Source organism: Thalassophryne amazonica, chromosome 4, assembly GCF_902500255.1.
Source record: "Thalassophryne amazonica chromosome 4, fThaAma1.1, whole genome shotgun sequence".
NCBI classification, from domain to species: Eukaryota; Metazoa; Chordata; class Actinopteri; order Batrachoidiformes; family Batrachoididae; genus Thalassophryne; species Thalassophryne amazonica.
The window spans coordinates 68926491-68947089 of record NC_047106.1 but is presented as its reverse complement, the minus strand read 5'-3'; the positions used below and the strand labels follow the sequence as shown (position 1 = coordinate 68947089).

Below are 20599 nucleotides of genomic sequence, written 5' to 3'. Positions count from 1 at the left end.
AAAGTGTCATTTACTTTTAACATACATCAACACAGACAGTAGCACAAGAGGCATTATGGGAAATGAGTCTCCTCTCAATCACTGGTTGGTTGGTTTATTTATTTGTAAAAACCAACACACAAGTTACTGTAATGTGTGTGTTGGTTTTTAGAAATAAATGTGTATTTGTACTAAATGTCTTTTTTTTTTTCATTTGTGGAAAAAAGGCATTTGCAAAACTGAAAATTCTGTCTGTGAAGTTGGGTTGGGGCCAATCTGATCTCAGATCGGTATTGGGTTCCGTTACCCCAATTCCAGTGAAGCCGGAATGTTGTGAAAAATGTAAATAAAAACAGAATACAATGATTTGCAAATCCTCTTCAAACTATATTCAGTTGAATACACCACAAAGACAAGATATTTAACGTTCAAACTGATAAACTTAATTCATTCTGCAAATATTTGCTCATTTTGAAAGGGATGCCTGCCACACGTTTCAAAAAAGCTGGGACAGTGGTATGTTTATCACTGTTACATCACCTTTCCTTCTAACAACACTCAGTAAGTGTTTGGGAACTGAGGACACTAAATGTTGAAGCTTTGTAAGTGGAATTCTTTCCCATTCTTGCTTGATGTACGACTTCAGTTGTTCAACAGTCCGGCGTCTCCGTTGTTGTATTTTGCACTTCATAATGCACCACACATTTTCAGTGGGCGACAGGTCTGGACTGCAGGCAGGCCAGTCTAGTACCCGCACTCTTTTACTACAAAGCCACGCTGTTGTAACACATGCAGAGTGTGGCTTGACATTGTCTTGCTGAAATAAGCAGGGACGTCCCTGAAAAAGACGTTGCTTGGATGACAGCATGTGTTGCTCCAAAACCTGGATGTACCTTTCAGCATTGATGGTGCGATCACAGATGTGTAAGTTGCCCATGCCATGGGCACTAACACACCCCCATACCATTACAGATGCTGGCTTTTTAACTTAGCACTGGGAACAATCTGGATGGTCTTTTTCCTCTTTTGTTTGGAGGACACGACATCCATGATTTCTAAAAACAATTTGAAGCGTGGACTCATCAGACCACGGCACACTTTTCCACTTTGCATTTGTTGATTTCAAATGAGCTCGGGCCCAGAGAAGGCAGCGGCATTTGTGGAAGTTGTTGATGTATGGCTTTTGCTTTGCAAGGTAGAGTTTTAACTTGCACTTGTAGATGTAGCGACGAACTGTGTTAACTGACAGTGGTTTTCTGAAGTGTTCCTGCGGTAAGATCCTTGACACAGTGATGTCATTTTTTAATGCAGTGCCGCTTGAGGGATCGAAGGTCACGGGCATTCAATGTTAGTTTTTGGCATTGCTGCTTGTGTGTAGAAAGTTCTCCAGATTCTCTGAATCTTCTGATTATATTATGGACTGTAGATGATGGAATCCTTAAAATCCTTGCAATTGAACGTTGAGAAACATTGTTCTTAAACTGTTAGACTATTTTTTCACTCAGTTGTGCGTAAAGTGGTAATCCTCACCCCATCTTTGCTTGTGAATGGCTGAGCCTTTTGGTGATGCTCCTTTTATACCCGATCATGACACTCACCTGTTTTCAATTAGGTGTTCTTTGAGCATTCATCAACTTTCCCAGTCTTTTGTTGCCCCTTCCCAACTTTTTTGAAATGTGTGGCAGGGATCCATTTCAAAATGAGCAAATATTTGCACAAAAACAATAAAGTTTATCAGTTTGAACATTAAATATCTTGTCTTTGTTGTGTATTCAATTGAATATAGGTTGAAAAGGATTTCCAAATCATTGTATTCTCTTTTTATTTACATTTCACACAACATTCCAACTTCACTGGAAATGGGGTTGTACTGTGTTGTTGTTTGTCAGCTTTTTCTGCTTGCTAGTTAGGACTGACATTCTTGAATTTACTTTACCTTTAATGAGAATTATTTTATGTGTATTTCTGATGACAGCAGTCATTACCTGTATATTAAAGGTGTTTGCAGCTGAACATCTGCTAGCAGAAACCTCCTGGATGTAATTATTTAAACATAATAAAATGTGTTTCTATTTCATTCCTCCTGACCGCCAGAGGGCGGTGCTTTAGCACCTGGATAACTACATGTGCACAAGCACAGAGGTCGAGAATATATACCAACAAAGTCACGCCATTGGATGTGACCTGGGTGACGTCACTGGTTGTCTTTATATGCCAGACGCACCCAGCGCTCGCTTCTTTTCTACATTCTAGCATTCTGAAGAGGTTGAGAATGCATTTAGCTACGATTGCCGCTCTCGCTTGTAGCCTCGCAACCCACCTTCGGTTGGAGCTACGTGCACTGCACTCATCCTCCAGAGGTTGCGAGACACGGCTTCACCGTTTTGTATTCTTTGACTGACGCCTGTCGTGAGTACATCTTCCTCGCCGGGTGCGTGCCTTCGCCGCTGCCCGCTGGGTATTTTCCTCTGTGCACAGTTGAAGTCATTAGCTGCTAGCCGCTAACCCTTTAGCTGTGTTGTTTCGACGAAAACTGGCTACGTGTTTAGTTGTGTCGCTAACCCCGTTAACTATGTGGTAGTGTGTGTATCAGAACCAGTATAGTGTACTGTGTTGGGTTTGCCGTGACTGTTTGCCACTCCTTGAAGTACTTTCGTCTGCGCTGCCGCCATTTTGCTAAGTTCAACAGCTCCGCTCGCAGCTGGTGTTGTCGTTGCTGTAAGCGACGTTAGCAGTTGGACTGTGAGTATTTCGGCTGTGTGCATCATGTTATTACTGTGGCTGTGAGTGCTTCACGCACCGTGCCTTGTATTAGCTTTTACACTGTGAGTACTTTACGCTCCGTGCCTCGTGTTAAGTCTACGGCCGTGAGTGCTTCACGCTCCGTGCCTTGTATTAGCTTTTACGCTGAGTGCTTCACGCTCCATGCCTCATGTCAAGTCTACGGCTGTGAGTGCTTCACGCTCCGTGCCTCGTGTCAAATCTACGGCTGTGAGTGCTTCACGCTCCGTGCCTCGTGTTACAGCTGTGACTGGGAGCGATTCACGCTCCGTGCCTTGTTAACATTACGCAGCGAGTGATTCACGCTCCGTGCCTTGTTAACATTACGCAGCGAGTGATTCACGCTCCGTGCCTTGTGTTAACATTACGCAGCGAGTGATTCACGCTCTGTGCCTTGTTATGACTGTGGTTGTGAACGATTCACGCTCTGTGCCTTGTATTAGCATTATGCTGCGAGTAGTTTACGCTCCATGCCTTGTTACGATTTACACTGCGTGTGATTCACGCTTTGTCTTTCTATCTGTAGCACGCAGTTCACAATGTTGTCAGGACCTTTGTTGCATGGCTGTAGTACCTGTTTGGCTCCCTTGAGCCCAGATGATGGACATATGATGCCCCTCGTGTCTTGGGGTCATACACCTGAGGGAAGCCCTGACTGGTGATGCCTGCCTTAATTGTGCCAGCATGCCACTGGCAGAGAGGTCTGGCAGACTCGCGGCATTGGAAAGTGGGAGGCCTAGTGCGACTTTGGCCTCCAGCCCCAGGAAGGAACCAAAGCACCGTAAACGCCCACATGCAAGGACCCCTTCTGCTTCTGAGCAAACTCAGATTAAGTCTTTGCTTCTGAATCTACAGCCTTGGGACGCTGTAACAGTTCCTGTTATCCCTAATGAGGCTGATCAGACCGATGTAATTAATCAGCAGGAAGAAGATGCCATGTCTATTGCTGCGACTGATTCCTTGTACATAAGTGACACAAACTGTGTGGAAGCTCAGGATGAGAGGGGTCTCTCTGCAAGCCATTCATTAGTGGGCTCTCACACCTCTGAGGCAGAGTCACTGCCGCAAACCGGATCTGGACTATCCTTTGTCAAGCAAGCTGTTCACTTGGCTTTATCCAGGCTTGGGGTCGGCAATTCCCCTGTGGAAACCACCTCTTCAAGTGCCTTTTTCAAAGTCACTCAGAAACCTGAGTTCAACGTTCCAGTTTCGCAACCATATATCGAGGAGCTCCACTGTTGTTGGGCAGACCCCAAATCATTGACCCATCTATTGCAGGCCTGCAGAGCCCTTAGCCCTATGTGTGATTCGGCGCAGTATGGTCTGAACCGTATGCCCACCGTTGACAGCATTATTGTGAACCTGGTTGTGGCTCCGGCTGATGCTGCTCGGCCAGATGCCCGCTGCCCACGACCTCAGTGTAGGCTCACTGATGGCCTCCTCACCAAAAGCTATGACATAGCTGCTCGCATTGGTCGCCTAGGCAACTCACTGTCCCATTTAGCCCTTGCCCTCTAAGTCTTTGAGGGAGGCAGAGGTTGATGATGCTACTCAAAGTCTTAGCGATGCCTCACTCCAAACTTTTGCTTATATGTCCAGAGAGCTTAGCAAACTGATGTCAGCCCTTACCATCACTAGATGTCACGTGTGGCTTACGCAGTCCCCACTGTCCGAATCCTGCAGAGGTACACTCCGTTCGCTGCCGGTTCTTCCAGGCCAATTATTTGGACCTGCGGCCCAACAAACTTTGGAGCGTGCTGTTGAGGCTAGTAAATCTCGGCCACAGTTTGTTGACCTACGCCGGTCTTCCAGGCCTCAGCCAGTCAGATGTGCTACAGCTTTTCACTCTACGTCCAGGCTCCCGCCTACTCCCAGAGCTACACATGCCTTCGCAGTTGAGGGCCAGCTCTCCTAGCGGCCTGCCTTTCGGGAGCCTAGGGGCAGACCCCCGAGAACTGAACGGTTTGTCAGAGCTTCCAGTAATCACGACCAGAGGTCCTCAGGGATGCGAGGCAGAGGTGGTCGGGTCTGACTGCCAACGTTTGGCCCCCAGCCATTTTTCTCTAAATCATCTCAGCCACTGGGAAGCTCAAGTTCAAGACCCATGGGTCATTTCAACATTGTTTGAGGGTTACAGAATTCAGTTCAGATGTTGTTCTCCAAAGTTCAATGGGGTGAGGGTGACTGTTGTTTCCGACCCCGTGCAGTCTGCCGCCCTACAGCGGGAGATTTTGGAAATCCTGGAGAAGGGGGCCATAGAGCCAGTTCACAGTTCAGACCAGCTCAGGGGGTTCTATTCAATTTACTTCCTTGTCCCAAAGAAGCATGGCAGCTTTCGTCCTATCCTCAATCTCCAACGTCTGAATCATTAGCTCAAGGTGCTGCAGTTTCACATGCTCCGCACAGTAGACGTCCTTCAAGCTATCACACCAGGAGACTGGTTCACAAGTGTTGACTTAAAGGATGCCTGTTTCCATGTGCCAGTGGCGCCTCGTCACAGGCAATTTCTCCGCTTTGCTTTCGAGGATCAGGCATACCAGTTTATGGTGCTTCCTTTCGGCCTCTCTCGCCCCTCGTACATTTACCAGATGTATGGCTGCGGCACGAGCCCCACTGCAACCTCTTGGATTAAGAATCCTACCCTACTTAGACAATTGGCTTGTCTGCGCGCCGACTCAGGAGCAGACGCACAATGACACAGCTCTTCTACTACTTCTACATGTCTCCCAGTTAGGACTCACAGTGAATTTTGCGAAGAGTTCTCTTGTTCCCAGTCAACAAATGACATTCATAGGCATCGCCATCAACTCCCTAACTATGACTGCATCGCCATCCCCGCAGAGAGTGGATGATGTAATTCTTCTCATCTCACACATTCAACGGGTTGTGACACTGCCTTTTGGTTTTCTGCTCCGGTTGATGGGCAAACTGACTGCAATGTCGCTAGTGGTACCTTTGGGACTTCTTGCGTCCCCTACAGATTTGGATCACCAACCTAGGTCTCAACTCAAAGATGCATCAGCACAGGCTCCCGGCCCTGAGAGGAAGACATGTTCTTGTCCGGTCGGACAACACATCTACAGTCTACCACATAAACCATCAGGGGGGCACCAGGTCCAATCACTCATTGGCAGAAGCTTGGAGACTTCTCCTATGGGCATTGCCTCACCTTCAAAGTGTCAGAGCAGTTCATCTGCCCGGCATAGGGAACAGTGCTGTGGATTTACTCTCCAGACAGAAACCACCACCGGGAGTGGAGACTGAAACCGATTGTGGTCCAGATGATCTGGCAGAAGTATGGAGTAGCAGAAGTGGACCGCTTCACTTCAAGCACCTCGACACATTGCTCACGGTGGTACTCCCTCTCGGAACCAGACAGCCCGCTGGGGCAGGATGCCTTGGCTCACCCGTGGCCGGACTGCCTCCCTTATGCCTTCCCTCCTCTCCCACTGCTAATGTTGACACTGCACAGGATAGACCAGAGCAGCAACAGGGTGCTGCTGGTTGCTCCATTCTGGCCGGGGAGGATTTGGTTTCCCATGATTTACAAACTCCTCGAGGGGGAACCTTAGGCTTTCCCGGAGAGGAAGGATTTGTTGTCACAGCTACAGGGGAGGATTTGGCACCCTCACCCGGAATGCCTTCGACTGTATGTGTGGCCGTTGAAGGGCCGGACTCCTTGTTAAGTTTTTGTGACCGAGCTGTTGCTCAGACTATCCTTAACTCACGTGCTGTTTCTACCAGGGCTTTGTATGACAACAGATGGAAGCTGTTTGCGTGGTGTGTGAACCAAAAGCTAGACCTGGAGTGTTGCCCTGTGCCTATTCTACTCAAATATTTACAAAACTGCTGGAGAAAGGACTTTCTACGTTGATGGCTGGTCAGTGGGTTCACATTTCTTAGTGTGTCATTTTTTTGAAAGGTGCTCTACATTTGCGGCCTCCAAGGCTTGCACGCGTACCTTCTTTGGACCTTCCACTAGTCCTGGAGGGTTTAAGCTTATCCCCTTTCGAACCAGTTGAAAGTGCTGATCTTAAATGGGTGTCAGTGAAGACTGCCTTTCTACTTGCACTATCTTCAGCTAAGGGGGTGGGAGAGCTCCATGCCCTGTCAGTCGCTGAGGACTGTTTGCGATGGAATTCTGACGGATCTGGGGTTATGCTGTGGCCTAATCATCCTTCTTACCCAAGAGAATTTCAGACTTTCATGTTAACCAGCCAGTTTCCTTGGCTGTGTATGATCCAGGATTATGTCTCAGGTTCCCTGTGTCCTGTCCGAATGTTGAAGCGGTACATTAGTGTGACTGCTGGGATCTGGAAAACGGATGCCCTGTTTGTGTGTTACGGTGATCACAAAAAAGGCTGTGCTGTCTCAAAGCAGCGACTTTCACATTGGGTCGTGGATGCTATTTTACAAGTATACAAATCCAGAGGTCTTCAACCTCCTAAGGTTACGTGCCATTCCACCAGAGGGGTGTCCACCTCATGGGCTACACTGAGAGGTGTCCCTTTGAGTGATATTTGTGCTGCTGCTACGTGGGCTTCGTCGTGTACCTTCGCCCGCTATTACAGACTGAATGTGGCTGCTCCTCCTGCGGTGATTTCGGCAGTGTTGTCTGCCTCCACTCCCCACTGCTGATGCGAGGTGAGTGTGAGTCATGACCTTGTTGGTATGAAGTCACCCAGGTGCTAAAGCACCGCCCTCTGGCGGTCAGGAGGAATGAAATAGAAAGAGAGTTATGAATGTAACTACGGTTCTATGAATTCCGGATGACCGCCAGAGTTGCTTGTCACTCAGTCTTGCAAGTTAATTCCGAAAAGAAGCGAGCGCTGGGTGCGTCTGGCATATAAAGACAACCAGTGATGTCACCCAGGTCACATCCAGTGGCGTGACTTTGTTGGCATATATTCTCGACCTCTCTGTGCTTGCGCACATGTAGTTATCCAGGTGCTAAAGCACCGCCCTCTGGCGGTCATCCGGAATTCATACAACCGTAGTTACATTCGTAACTCTCATTTTATTTGTTTTTTCCCCATAATTAGGCAGACTTCATAAAAGTAGCGCATCCTGATCCAGCATTCCGTGAGGCTGCAGAAAAAAGCTGCATTGACATTGGCACAGTTGTGGAGAGGTAATGCACAAAAGATACTCCTGGTGATACTTTAAAATGCACATAGCAATAATCTGCTGGACATCTGAATAAATAGCTACTTGATTCAGGTGAAAGAGATCTTAAGCAGTATTTGGTAAAGTAATAGTAGCAGTGAGCATGAACATAGTAACAGCAATCTGACATTTGACACCAGTGACCTTGACCTTCACCCAAATGATTGACCTATTGGGGGTTAGATCCCCTGTCCCTTCCTGTCCCTGTGAGATCAAATTTTAATGTTCTATTACTAACCTATAAAATTATTCACAGACTAACACCTCCCTACTTAGCTGACCTGCTTAAACCCTACGTACCGGCTCGGGCTCTGCATTCTCAGGGTGCAGGATTACTTTGTGTCCCTAGGGTGAATAAAAAGACTGCGGGTCACAGAACCTTCTCTTATTGTGCACCTGCTTTGTGGAATGATCTCCCTGCATCAATAAAACAGTCAGATTCTGTAGAGACTTTCAAGTCCAGACTTAAGATGCACTTATTTTCCCTTTCATATGGCTAGCATACTGGCATAGTATGTTATTATGCCAGTGTCCTTAAAAATCATAGAGAGATGTGCTTTGCAAACTTAATACCCATTACTACATTGGATGACGCTGAAATTGAGGATGGCCCGTTGGCTGTTCCAGCAATATCAAATATTTTGTCTGCTACCTACAACCCGTATGGAATGTCTCAAACCTAAACCTACTTCCAGGCATCTTGTATATGCTACTCTGGAACCACCCCTAAATCCAGACAGTCCAACTGTCAACCCCACTGAGATCCTTAGTCTGGGTCTCATTAACATAAGATCACTGTCCTCATAATCATTGCTGATTAATGATCTAATTATGGATCATCACTTAGATATGATTGGGTTATGTGAAACCTGGCTTAAACCTACAGCTGTCCTCCCCTTAAATGAGGCCTGCCCACCGGCGTACACATTTAGTCACATCCCTTGTCATGCGAAGCAAGGTGGGGGTGTTGCTCTTATTTAGAAATCTAGGTTTCGTTTATTAGCTGCTGGGGGTCACAAATCTAACTCGTTTGAACATCTGATTCTCTGCTCTGCCCGTGATGCTTCCTACTTCCATGTTGGCACCATATGTATTGAATATTATTAATGGGAGTTTGGTTAATGGTATAGTGCCTGCCAGTTTCAAGAATGCAGTGGTGACCCCACTTATTAAGAAACCTGGCTTAGATTCTTCTGAACTTTCCAATTTTAGGCCAATTTCAAAACTTCCTTTTCTCTCTAAAATTTTGGAGAAAATTGTTTACTGCCAGTTGAGTTCTTTTTTTAAATAATCATGACACCCTGGCGTTGTTTCAGTCTGGTTTTAAATCCCGTCACAGTACTGAGTCTGCACTGCTGTGGGTTTTTAACGACATTTGTGTAGCTACTAGGGCTGCAGCTATTGAATATTTTTGTAATCGAGTATTCTATCGATTAATCTGGCGATTGAGTAATCGGATAAAAAGTACTTTTGCGTTTTTAAACAACATCAGTAGTCCAGGGCTGGCCCTAAGCAATGGCACAATGTCCCTGTGCCAAAGTCTTGACATTTTGCTGAAATGACGATGGGATGTGGCTTTCTGTTCTGTTTTTATTTCCCATCTTGTAAAATGTGTCCAGGAGTCAGTCAGTCAGAGCTACGTGTCGTCAGAGCGTGTCGTCAGAGCGAGCTGCAAAAAGTTTGTACCTGAGTTTTCAGAGGTGGTGTTTGTAGTTGCCATCTGCCACGCCGGTGTTTGCCAACCCGGACAGTGGGAATACCACCTCAACCGGCAACTTAGCCCCGCGACTGGACAGCAACAACGTCCGAGGCCCAACGTGGTGAATTCACTGAGGCCGCGCGCTGCGTCATTAAAGCCGCGCGTCACGAGTGCCGCTTCCCCGAGGCCTCGTGCAGCCACCGCGGATCCATCAGCGCGGAAACACCGAGGCCGCGCGGCACCAGCGCAGTGCAGATCCATCCCGGTGACAAACAACGCAGGCTGTTAACATCGGCGATCGACAAGCTGCTCATAAGCCGACCATGGGGCCTAAGAAGGTTCTGACAGCGGAGGAAGGTGACGATATTAAAAAATCTCTGGACTTTCTATCAGAGGAGATTTCTGTTGTGAAGCAGCAACAGAAATCAATCATGGATCTGGTGGAGGAGGTGAAGGCATTACGGCTCCAGAATGCCGAGAAAGACCGGCGTCTGGTGCAGCTGGAAAATAGAGTGGCTGAATTGGAGCAGTACACCAGAATTAACGACGTCATCATCACAGGTCTTCACATCAAACCACGGTCCTACGCACGGGCGGTAACAGATGAGAGCGGAGGGGAGCCCAGTGAACAGGAGGTCAGCTCTGTGGAAAAACAGGTTGCTGATTTCCTCCTATCTAAAGGTATAGAAATGGATTTAAATAACATTGAAGCGTGCCACCCTCTGCCCCGGAGAAATGACGGTGATAAACGAACCGTCATCATGAGATTCATCAACAGAAAACACAAAACAGCACTGTTAAAACAAGGAAGAAAACTGAAAGGGACAAACGTATTCATCAATGAACATCTCACCAAACGGAATGCCGACATCGCCAGGAAAGCACGCTTCTTGAAGAAACAGGGAAAAATCCAGCACACATGGACTTCAAATTGTAAAATATTCATCAAACTGAACGGATCACCTGAACAAGCAAAAGTCATGGCAATAAGGAACATCGAGGAGCTTGACAAATATGAACAATAGTGTTTCTTAAAGCGAGAATCTGGACAAATATGACCAATAAGGTATGAGGACACAAACACATCACAACACCATGACACAGACCAGAGGAACCTATTCATCTACTACCTATTCATCTACATCTGGAGACAAGAAGGATATAACTCAAAGGATTGCTGATCATGGAAAAGTAGAACTGAGAACATTTAAATACACAGACCACAATGTACTGGACTTGGAGCACGATATAGACCCGGACAATAATTTCTTCTCAAATATCAATGACAGTTGTTGCTATTATACAGATGAACAGTTTAATCGGATCATTAGAACGGATAACAAATTATCAATAATCCATTTCAACAGCAGAAGTCTATATGCAAACTTTAACAACATTAAAGAATATTTAAGTCAGTTTAAAAAAATATTTAACATAATTGCTATATCAGAAACATGGATCAATGAAGATAAAGGAATGGATTTTGAACTGGATGGATATGAATTTAATTGTGTAAACAGAAAAAATAAGAGTGGAGGAGGAGTGGCTGTGTATGTGGATAAGAACATGGATTATAAAATAGTAGACAATATGACAACTGTGATTGATAACTTATTAGAATGTATAACTATTGAAATATGTGAAGAAAAAAGCAAAAACGTATTAGTCAGCTGTATATATAGAGCACCAGGATCTAGTATTGAAACATTCACTGACTGTATGGGAAAAATGTTCTCAAAAACTAATCAAAAAACTGTGTTCATTTGTGGTGACTTAAATATTGATCTGCTCAATCCAAATAAGCATAAAATAACAGATGAATTTATCAGTATAATGTACAGTATGAGTTTATATCCAAAAATCACCAGGCCAAGCAGAATTACATCCCATAGTGCTACCTTAATTGATAATATATTCAGCAATGATATTGAGAATAACACTGTGAGTGGATTATTAATCAATGACATTAGTGATCATCTACCAGTTTTCATCGTTTATAATAGAAACCATCGGCGGAATCAGCCAGAGGAGAAAATAAAATACAGGCGAGTGCGGACAGAGGAAAACATGAACACACTAAAGAAGGATTTACAGGAGCAAAACTGGGAAAAGGTATACAGTGAAAGTGATGTTGATAGTGCATATGAAACTTTTTTACAAATATTTACCTCATTATATGATAAAAATTGTCCAATTAAACAAGACTACAGAAAACAAAAAATCCAAGCTCGACCATGGATGACGAAAGGGTTACGAAATGCATGTAATAAGAAAAATACACTGTATAGAGAATTCATAAAACTAAAGACTAAAGAGGCAGAAAATAGATATAAGAAATACAAAAATAGATTAACTAATATTATATGGGTATGTAGGAAGGAATATTATAGTAACATATTATATAATAACAAAAACAATATTAAAGGAATATGGGATATATTAAATAGCATTATCAAAAATGGTAATAAAAAACAGAGTTACCCTCAGTATTTCATTGATAATAATGTCAAGAAGGAAAATAAGGATGAGGTAGTCAACGGTTTTAATAATTTTTTTGTAAATATTGGACCAAGCTTGGCAGAAAAAATTCCCAATTCCCAATCTGAGGATTGGGATAATAATCTTATAGAAAGAAATCCCTGTTCAATGTTCCTCACAGCAGTGGATGGAAATGAAATTATAGACATTGTGAATAATTGTAAATATAAAACATCTACCGATTTAAATGAAATTGATATGGTGGTGGTAAAACAGGTCATTGAATGGATTGTAGAACCATTAACATACATCTGTAACTTATCATTTCAAACCGGTAAATTTCCCAATCAAATGAAAATAGCTAAGGTTGTGCCGCTGTATAAGACTGGGGATAGACACCACTTCACAAATTATAGACCTGTTTCTTTGCTTCCACAATTTTCCAAATTATTAGAAAAGTTATTCAATAATAGATTAGACAAATTCATAAATAAACATAAATTACTTACTGATAGTCAATATGGATTCAGAGCACATAGTTCAACATCACTTGCATTAATAGAATCAGTTGAGGAGATTACAAACGCCATAGACCACAAATTACATTCAGTTGGAATATTTATAGACCTTAAAAAGGCTTTTGATACAATTAATCATGACATATTAATCAATAAACTTGAACAGTATGGGATTAGGGGGTTGGTGTTGCACTGGGTGAGAAGCTACTTAAGTAACAGAAAACAGTTTGTGAAGTTGGGGGAATATACATCATCATGCCTGGACAATGCTTGTGGCGTCCCACAGGGGTCAGTATTGGGTCCAAAACTGTTTCTAATTTATATAAATGATATTGTCAATGTTTCCAAAATATTAAAATTAGTATTATTTGCAGATGACACAAGCATTTTTTGTTCAGGGGGGGATTTGCAGGAGTTACTGAGGAGGATCAGTATAGAAATGGGAAAATTGAAAATATGGTTTGACAGAAACAAATTATCATTAAACTTAAGTAAAACAAAATACATGTTATTTGGCTATTGTAATACAGACATACAGGTTCAGTTACAAGTCGAGGGGGTAGATATTGAAAGGGTACATGAAAATAAGTTTCTGGGGGTGATAATAGATGATAAGATAAACTGGAAGACTCATATAAAACATATACAAAGTAAACTGTCAAGAAGCATTTCAGTTCTAAACAAAGCGAAACATATTCTGGACCACAACTCACTCCGCATTCTTTACTGCTCACTGGTTTTACCATATTTACAGTACTGTGCAGAGGTATGGGGTAATACTTATAAAGGTACAACACAATCACTATCAGTAATGCAGAAAAGAGCTATAAGAATTATTCATAATACTGGCTATAGAGATCATACAAATCCACTATTTTTACAATCCAAATTCTTAAAATTCACAGACTTGGTTCATTTTCAAACAGTACAAATTGTGTATAAAGCAATAAACAATTTACTTCCAGCAAATATTAAAAATATGTTTTTTAACAGATCAGGGGATTACAGTCTGAGGGGGAAATTTAATTTAAAGCATCAGTGGGCACGAACAACATTAAAAGGTTTCTGTATTTCTGTCTGTGGGGTGAGGATGTGGAACAGATTGGGAGTGGGGCTCAAGCAATGTCCAAGCATGAACCAGTTCAAACAGCGGTACAAAAATATGTTTTTTTCTGGGTATAGGGAGGAGGAAGGGTAATGAGGGTTAGGGTGTTTTTGTTTTTTGCTTCGGCTTGTAAATATATAGTATTTTGTATGTAAGTAGGTATGTGTAGGTGTATATTTATGTTTGTGTATATATATGTGTATATATGTATATGTGTATATATGTGTATGTATGTTGATGTGTGTATGTATATATATATATATGTGTATGTATATGTATATATATATATTGATATCGGTTTAGGTGTGTAGGAATCTATGTGTATATGTGGCAAAGGGTATTACTGGTTGTGGGGAGGAAGGGGTAGGGATAAATAAGCTGATGCTTCACCCTACCCCTTTTCGGACATGTTGGGTACACAGTAGGAACTTTTTTGTTGTTGTCTTTACTGATCTATCTTGTAATTGTTGTTGTATCAAATGTTCGAAATAAACAGTTTTCATTCATTCATTCATTCATGTAACCATTTTGAGTTGGTTTTTTTTTGGATTGAATCCCTATGTGATTTTTTTTTTTTTAGTTTTTTTTTTTTTTTTTTATCCCTGTTTCTCTGTGATTCAGCAGATGCATTTCAGCAGGAGGTTGAACATGCAAGCCTCGCAGTTACTTTTTTTTTTTTTAAGTTGTGAAGCATTGTGTGTTGCCCAGTAAAAGCGAAACACTTAGTGCGAGTCCGAACAGCAGCCGGCTTCGACTGTGGGTACCCGGCCATCGGGTCAATAGTCACTCACCACGTCGAGCAGACCGTGTGTTTTTAATAATACACAAACACACTGCTTCGCTTTAAATGCACAGTAAGTCTATTTCAGATGATCAGTGTGGACGCTCTTTCTCTTAAAAGGCTTTATTTTACTCTGTGTCACATTGGAAAGTGGTAGCTTTAAGGGCTAAATTATTAGCTGTTACATGGCCTGAATGCATGCTCTAGTCTTCTTCTGTTGTTTTTCTTGGGACATTACAGCACCACACACAGGCCTGGCATATGTACTACAATGTTTAAACGAAGCTTCGAGGCAATTTGCCTCGAGCATTTTTTGTAATCGAATTATTCGAGTTATTCGAGTAATCGTTTCAGCCCTAGTAGCTACTAATTCTGGTCATTGTGTTGTTTTGGTCCTGTTGGACCTAACAGCGGCCTTCGATACAGTGGACCATCAGATCCTCTTTGTCTTGCCTGGAAAACTGGGTGGGCATTAAGGGTGTTGTTTTAGACTGGTTTAGATCCTACCTATCAGAGAGAGGTTTCTGTGTCCGCATTGGAGCTGTTGAATCTTGTGCAGCGCCCCTTATATGCGGGGTGCCTCAAGGCTCCATACTTGGTCCTCTTCTTTTTTTCTCTGTATCTACTCCCAATGGAATCAATTTTTTAGGAGACATGATGTCTCATTTCATTTTTATGCTGATGATTGTCAAATTTTCTGCAACTGAAGCAGCAAAATGCCTACTCTGCAAACCATCTCTTAGAGTGCATTGGTGACATTAAGGCATGGTTGTCCATAAATTTTCTACACCTGAATAGTAAAAGACTGAGGTTTTGCTGTTTCGGCCTAGTGACACTTCCAAAATCAATGTTGATCTGGGTCCCATGAGTCAGTATCTGACACAGACAGCAAAAAACCTAGGTGTAAAAGTGGATAGTGATCTTAAATTTGATGCTCAGATTAGGTCAGTAGTCAAGTCCAGTTTCTATCAACTTAGACAACTGGCCAAAGTGAAGCGGTTTCTTTCACGGCATCATTTTGAGATTTTAATCCATGCTTTTATCACTAATCGCCTGGACTATTGCAATGCACTTTATGTTGGGCTGACTCAGACACTGCTTGCCCACCTTCAGATGGTGCAGAATGCTGCTGCTCGACTTTTGGCTGGTGTTAAAAGGAGCGAACACATTACACTGGTTTTGGCCTCACTTCAATGGCTCCCAGTTCATTTTAGAATTGATTTTGAAATTCTTTTATTTGTTTTTAAATGTCTTCATGGCTCTGCCCCGCTATATCTGTCTGACCTGGTCCATTTACATGTTCCTTCACGCTCACGCGGGACAGCTGATTTGTCACTGTTATCTCAAGGTCGAAGAGGAAGCGTAGAAGTGACCAAGCTTTTTCAGTCGTTGCCCCAAAACTGTGGCATGATCTTCCTTTGCACATTAGGCTGGCTGATTCTCTCTCTGCTTTTAAATCTTCTCTTAAAACACAATTCTTCTCTTTGGCTTTTAACGCAGTTTGACAAGTTGTTTTTTTAATGTTCCTTGTTTTAACTGTGGTTTATTTATTTATTTATATCTATTTTAACTTGCCTGTTCTTGTTGTGTACAGCACTTTGGTCATTGGTATTGATTTTAAAGTGCTTTATAAATACACTCAACAAAAATATAAACGCAACACTTTTGGTTTTGCTCCCATTTTGTATGAGATGAACTCAAAGATCTAAAACTTTTTCCACATACACCATATCACCATTTCCCTCAAATATTGTTCACAAACCAGTCCAAGTCTGTGATAGTGAGCACTTCTCCTTTGCTGAGATAATCCATCCCACCTCACAGGTGTGCCATATCAAGATGCTGATTAGACACCATGATTAGTGCACAGGTGTGCCTTAGACTGTCCACAATAAAAGGCCACTCTGAAAGGTGCAGTTTTATCACACAGCACAATGCCACAGATGTCGCAAGATTTGAGGGAGCGTGCAATTGGCATGCTGACAGCAGGATTGTCAATCAGAGCTGTTGCTCGTGTATTGAATGTTCATTTCTCTACCATAAGCCGTCTCCAAAGGCGTTTCAGAGAATTTGGCAGTACATCCAACCAGCCTCACAACCGCAGACCACGTGTAACCACACCAGCCCAGGACCTCCACATCCAGCATGTTCACCTCCAAGATCGTCTGAGACCAGCCACTCGGACAGCTGCTGAAACAATCGGTTTGCATAACCAAAGAATTTTTGCACAAACTGTCAGAAACTGTCTCAGGGAAGCTCATCTGCATGCTCGTCGTCCTCATCGGGGTCTCGACCTGACTCCAGTTCGTCGTCGTAACCGACTTGAGTGGGCAAATGCTCACATTCGCTGGCGTTTGGAATGTTGGAGAGGTGTTCTCTTCACGGATGAATCCCGGTTCACACTGTTCAGGGCAGATGGCAGACAGCGTGTGTGGCGTCGTGTGGGTGAGCAGTTTTCTGATGTCAGTGTTGTGGATCGAGTGGCCCATGGTGGTGGTGGGGTTATGGTATGGGCAGGCGTCTGTTATGGACGAAGAACACAGGTGCATTTTATTGATGGCATTTTGAATGCACAGAGATACCATGACGAGATCCTGAGGCCCATTGTTGTGCCATACATCCAAGAACATCACCTCATGTTGCAGCAGGATAATGCACGGCCCCATGTTGCAAGGATCTGTACACAATTCTTGGAAGCTGAAAATGTCCCAGTTCTTGCATGGCCGGCATACTCACCGGACATGTCACCCATTGAGCATGTTTGGGATGCTCTGGACCAGCGTATACGACAGCGTGTACCAGTTCCTGCCAATATCCAGCAACTTCGCACAGCCATTGAAGAGGAGTGGACCAACATTCCACAGGCCACAATTGACAACCTGATCAACTCTATGCGAAGGAGATATGTTGCACTGCATGAGGCAAATGGTGGTCACACCAGATACTGACTGGTATCCCCCCCAGTAAAACAAAACTGCACCTTTCAGAGTGGCCTTTTACTGTGGACAGTCTAAGGCCCACCTGTGCACTAATCATGGTGTCTAATGAGCATCTTGATATGGCACACCTGTGAGGTGGGATGGATTATCTCAGCAAAGGAGAAGTGCTCACTATCACAGATTTAGACTGGTTTGTGAACAATATTTGAGGGAAATGGTGATATTGTGTATGTGGAAAAAGTTTTAGATCTTTGAGTTCATCTCATACAAAATGGGAGCAAAACCAAAAGTGTTGCGTTTATATTTTTGTTGAGTGTAAATTGAGATTGAGATCTGATTCTCCACTCTGCCCATGATGCTACGTATTGCCAAGGTCAGACGAATAAAAATTGCCATATTACTTTGTCACTGTATATAGCAGCCCGTCTGCTCTGTGTCAGCCTGATCCCGTCAGATCTCAGAAGCTAAGCAGAGCAGGATCTGTTTAGTACTTGGATGGGAGACCTCTTTGGAACACCAGCAGTTGTGTGTGTTTCTCCAGGTGATACTGGAGTTGCGTCAGGAAGGGCATCCGGCGTAAAACTTGTGCCAATTACCAGTGCAGATCTGGCTGTATCCGCTGTGGCAACCCCGGGGAAAAAAAAAAAAAAAAAAAGGGAGCAGGCGAATGAACAACAACAACAACTTTGTCACTGTATATAGGTCCCCTGGTCCATATTCTGAATTCTTAGATAAATTTGGTGAGTTCATATCTAACTTGTTGACTAGTGCAGATAACATTCTGAATATTGGTGACTTCAACATTCATATAAATAAGCCTTCTGATCCCCTCTGCAAATCATTTATGGAAATTGTGGATGCATTAAGGATTTGACGCACATTAGTGGAAATACCCTGGATTTGGTTCTCACATGTGATATTGCTGTCACAAATATTGACATCATACCTCTTGCATTGATGGTCTGTGATCACTGACTTACTGGGTTTATAGATTTGCTGCCGTGTTTAGTGGAATGACAACCTTATTTATCATTGCAGCGATGCATCAACTCCTCAACTACAACTGAACTCAAAGCTGGACTGCCTGATATCTTAGCTTCACATTTGGAAAATGCCCATTCAGTAGACAGTGGATAGTTTAAACTTAGCGCTCAAAACTACACTCAACATGATTGCGCCACCTATATTAAAACCACCCAAAACACAGTCACCTTGGTTCAGTGATTACTTGCGTGACCTCAAGCATAAGGCTAGAGGTCTAGAACGGAAATGCCGTAGTTCAAAATTAGAAGTATTTCACCTTGCGTGGCGTGATGCTATCTTAGACTGTAGCATGCACTACTGGCTAGAAAGCGGGCCTATTGTGCTGTTCCTAAATGTTTCAAATCTGCAGTGATTACAGCATTACTTAAGAAATCTAATCTTGATCCAAGTGTATTGAAAAACTATAGGCCGATATCAAATCTATCATTTTGCTCTAAAATTCTGGAAAAGGTGGTTTCACAGCAGATTGTGGACCACCTTACTGAGAATAATCTTTTTGAGCCACTGCAGTCTGCTTTTAGAAAATATCATTCCACAGAGACAGCTCTCACTAAAGTGGTGAATGATCTTCTGCTTACTGTGGATTTGGACGGTTCTGATGCTGTTAGATCTTAGTGCTGCGTTTGACACCATGGATCATCATATTCTACTCGATAGGCTGGAGAGTCATTTTGGGATTACTGGGAGTGCCCTTGCATGGTTGACATCATATCTGACCAGTCGTTCTCGGAGTGTTCAATTCAGTTTCAATTTATTAATTTATATAGCGCCAACTCATGACAAAGTTGCCCCAAGGCGCTTCACACAATTCACAACAACACAAATTCATCTAAAATTAAGATTAAAAGCAAGAAAAGCACAATAAAAAGATAAAACACAGAAGAATAAAAGGAAATTACAAAGCAAACACAAACAAATTAAATTGATAAGACAGTCTAAAAAAAGTGGGTCTTCAGTCTCGATTTAAAAGTCTCCACCGTGTCAGACTGCCGAATAATAGCAGGTAGATCGTTCCAAAGAGTCGGACCATGGTAGGAGAAGGCTCTAAACCCCACAGACTTCTTGTTCATCCTCGGAACACACAGAAGTCCTGCGCCCTGCGAATGCAAGAGCCTCGCAGGTACATAGGGCTTAACCAAGTCCGCCAGGTAGGAAGGTGCCAGTCCATGAACAATTTTATAAACCAACAATAAAACTTTAAAATCTGATCTGGCAGAAACCAGTAGCCAATGAAGGGATGCCAGAATGGGAGTAATGTGGTCAAACCTTCTACTTTGTGTCAAAAGTCTGGCAGCAGCATTCTATACCAACTGAAGTCCTCGAATGCTAGACTGCGGCAGGCCAGAAAATAAAACATTACAATAATCCAATCTGGAAGAAATAAACGCATGTATCAAAGTCTCAGCATCAGCCATAGACAGGATGGGACGAATCCTCGCCACATTTCGCAGATAAAAGAAGGCAGTCCTCGTAATGTCTCTAATGTGGGGACCAAAAGACAATGTAGGATCGAAAAGTACTCCAAGATTCCTCACTTTGTCCGTATGATGCACAACACACGAACCAAAATTAAGCGCCAACTGGTAAAAATGATGCCGATGTCTGGCTGGACCACGAATCATCATTTCAGTCTTATCAGAATTCAAGAGTAGGAAATTACTAGACAACCAACTTCTCACAGATATAAGGCAATCTTCCAAGGCTTTTATATAGGCAAGATTACCAGCAGTTACCGGCATGTACAGTTAAGTATCATCAGCATAACAATGAAAGGCAATACCGGAATGCCGCAGAATATGCCCAAGAGGCACTATAAAAAGTGAGAAAAGCAAGGGACCTAACACAGACCCCTGTGGAACCCCAAATTTCATTTAGCAAGACCAGAAGTAGTGTTATTATACACAACACAATAAGAACGACTGGACAAGTATGACGTCAGCCAAGCAAGAACACTTCCAGTAATCCCAAAGTAATTTTCTAGCCTATCAAGTAAAACACGATGATCCACAGTATCAAACGCAGCACTAAGATCCAAGAACACTAAAACCATTGTGGTGTCCAAATCCATTGCACACAGAAAATCATTCACCACTCTGGTAAGCGCTGTCT

At 43.1% G+C, this 20599-nt stretch overlaps 1 protein-coding gene across 2 annotated transcripts in view; it reads left to right on the top strand.

Annotated features, from left to right (window-relative positions):
- LOC117508329 (mitochondrial intermediate peptidase-like) overlaps nucleotides 1-20599 on the top strand; it is a 131715-nt gene that overhangs the window by 7223 nt on the left and 103893 nt on the right. For both annotated transcript variants that reach the window (XR_004560054.1, XM_034168066.1), the window contains exon 3: nucleotides 7803-7891. Coding sequence is in view for 1 of the 2 variants with exons in the window: in XM_034168066.1 (XP_034023957.1) it covers nucleotides 7803-7891 (89 nt within the window). In the remaining variant the exon portion in view is untranslated. The remainder of the gene's footprint in view (nucleotides 1-7802; nucleotides 7892-20599) is intronic.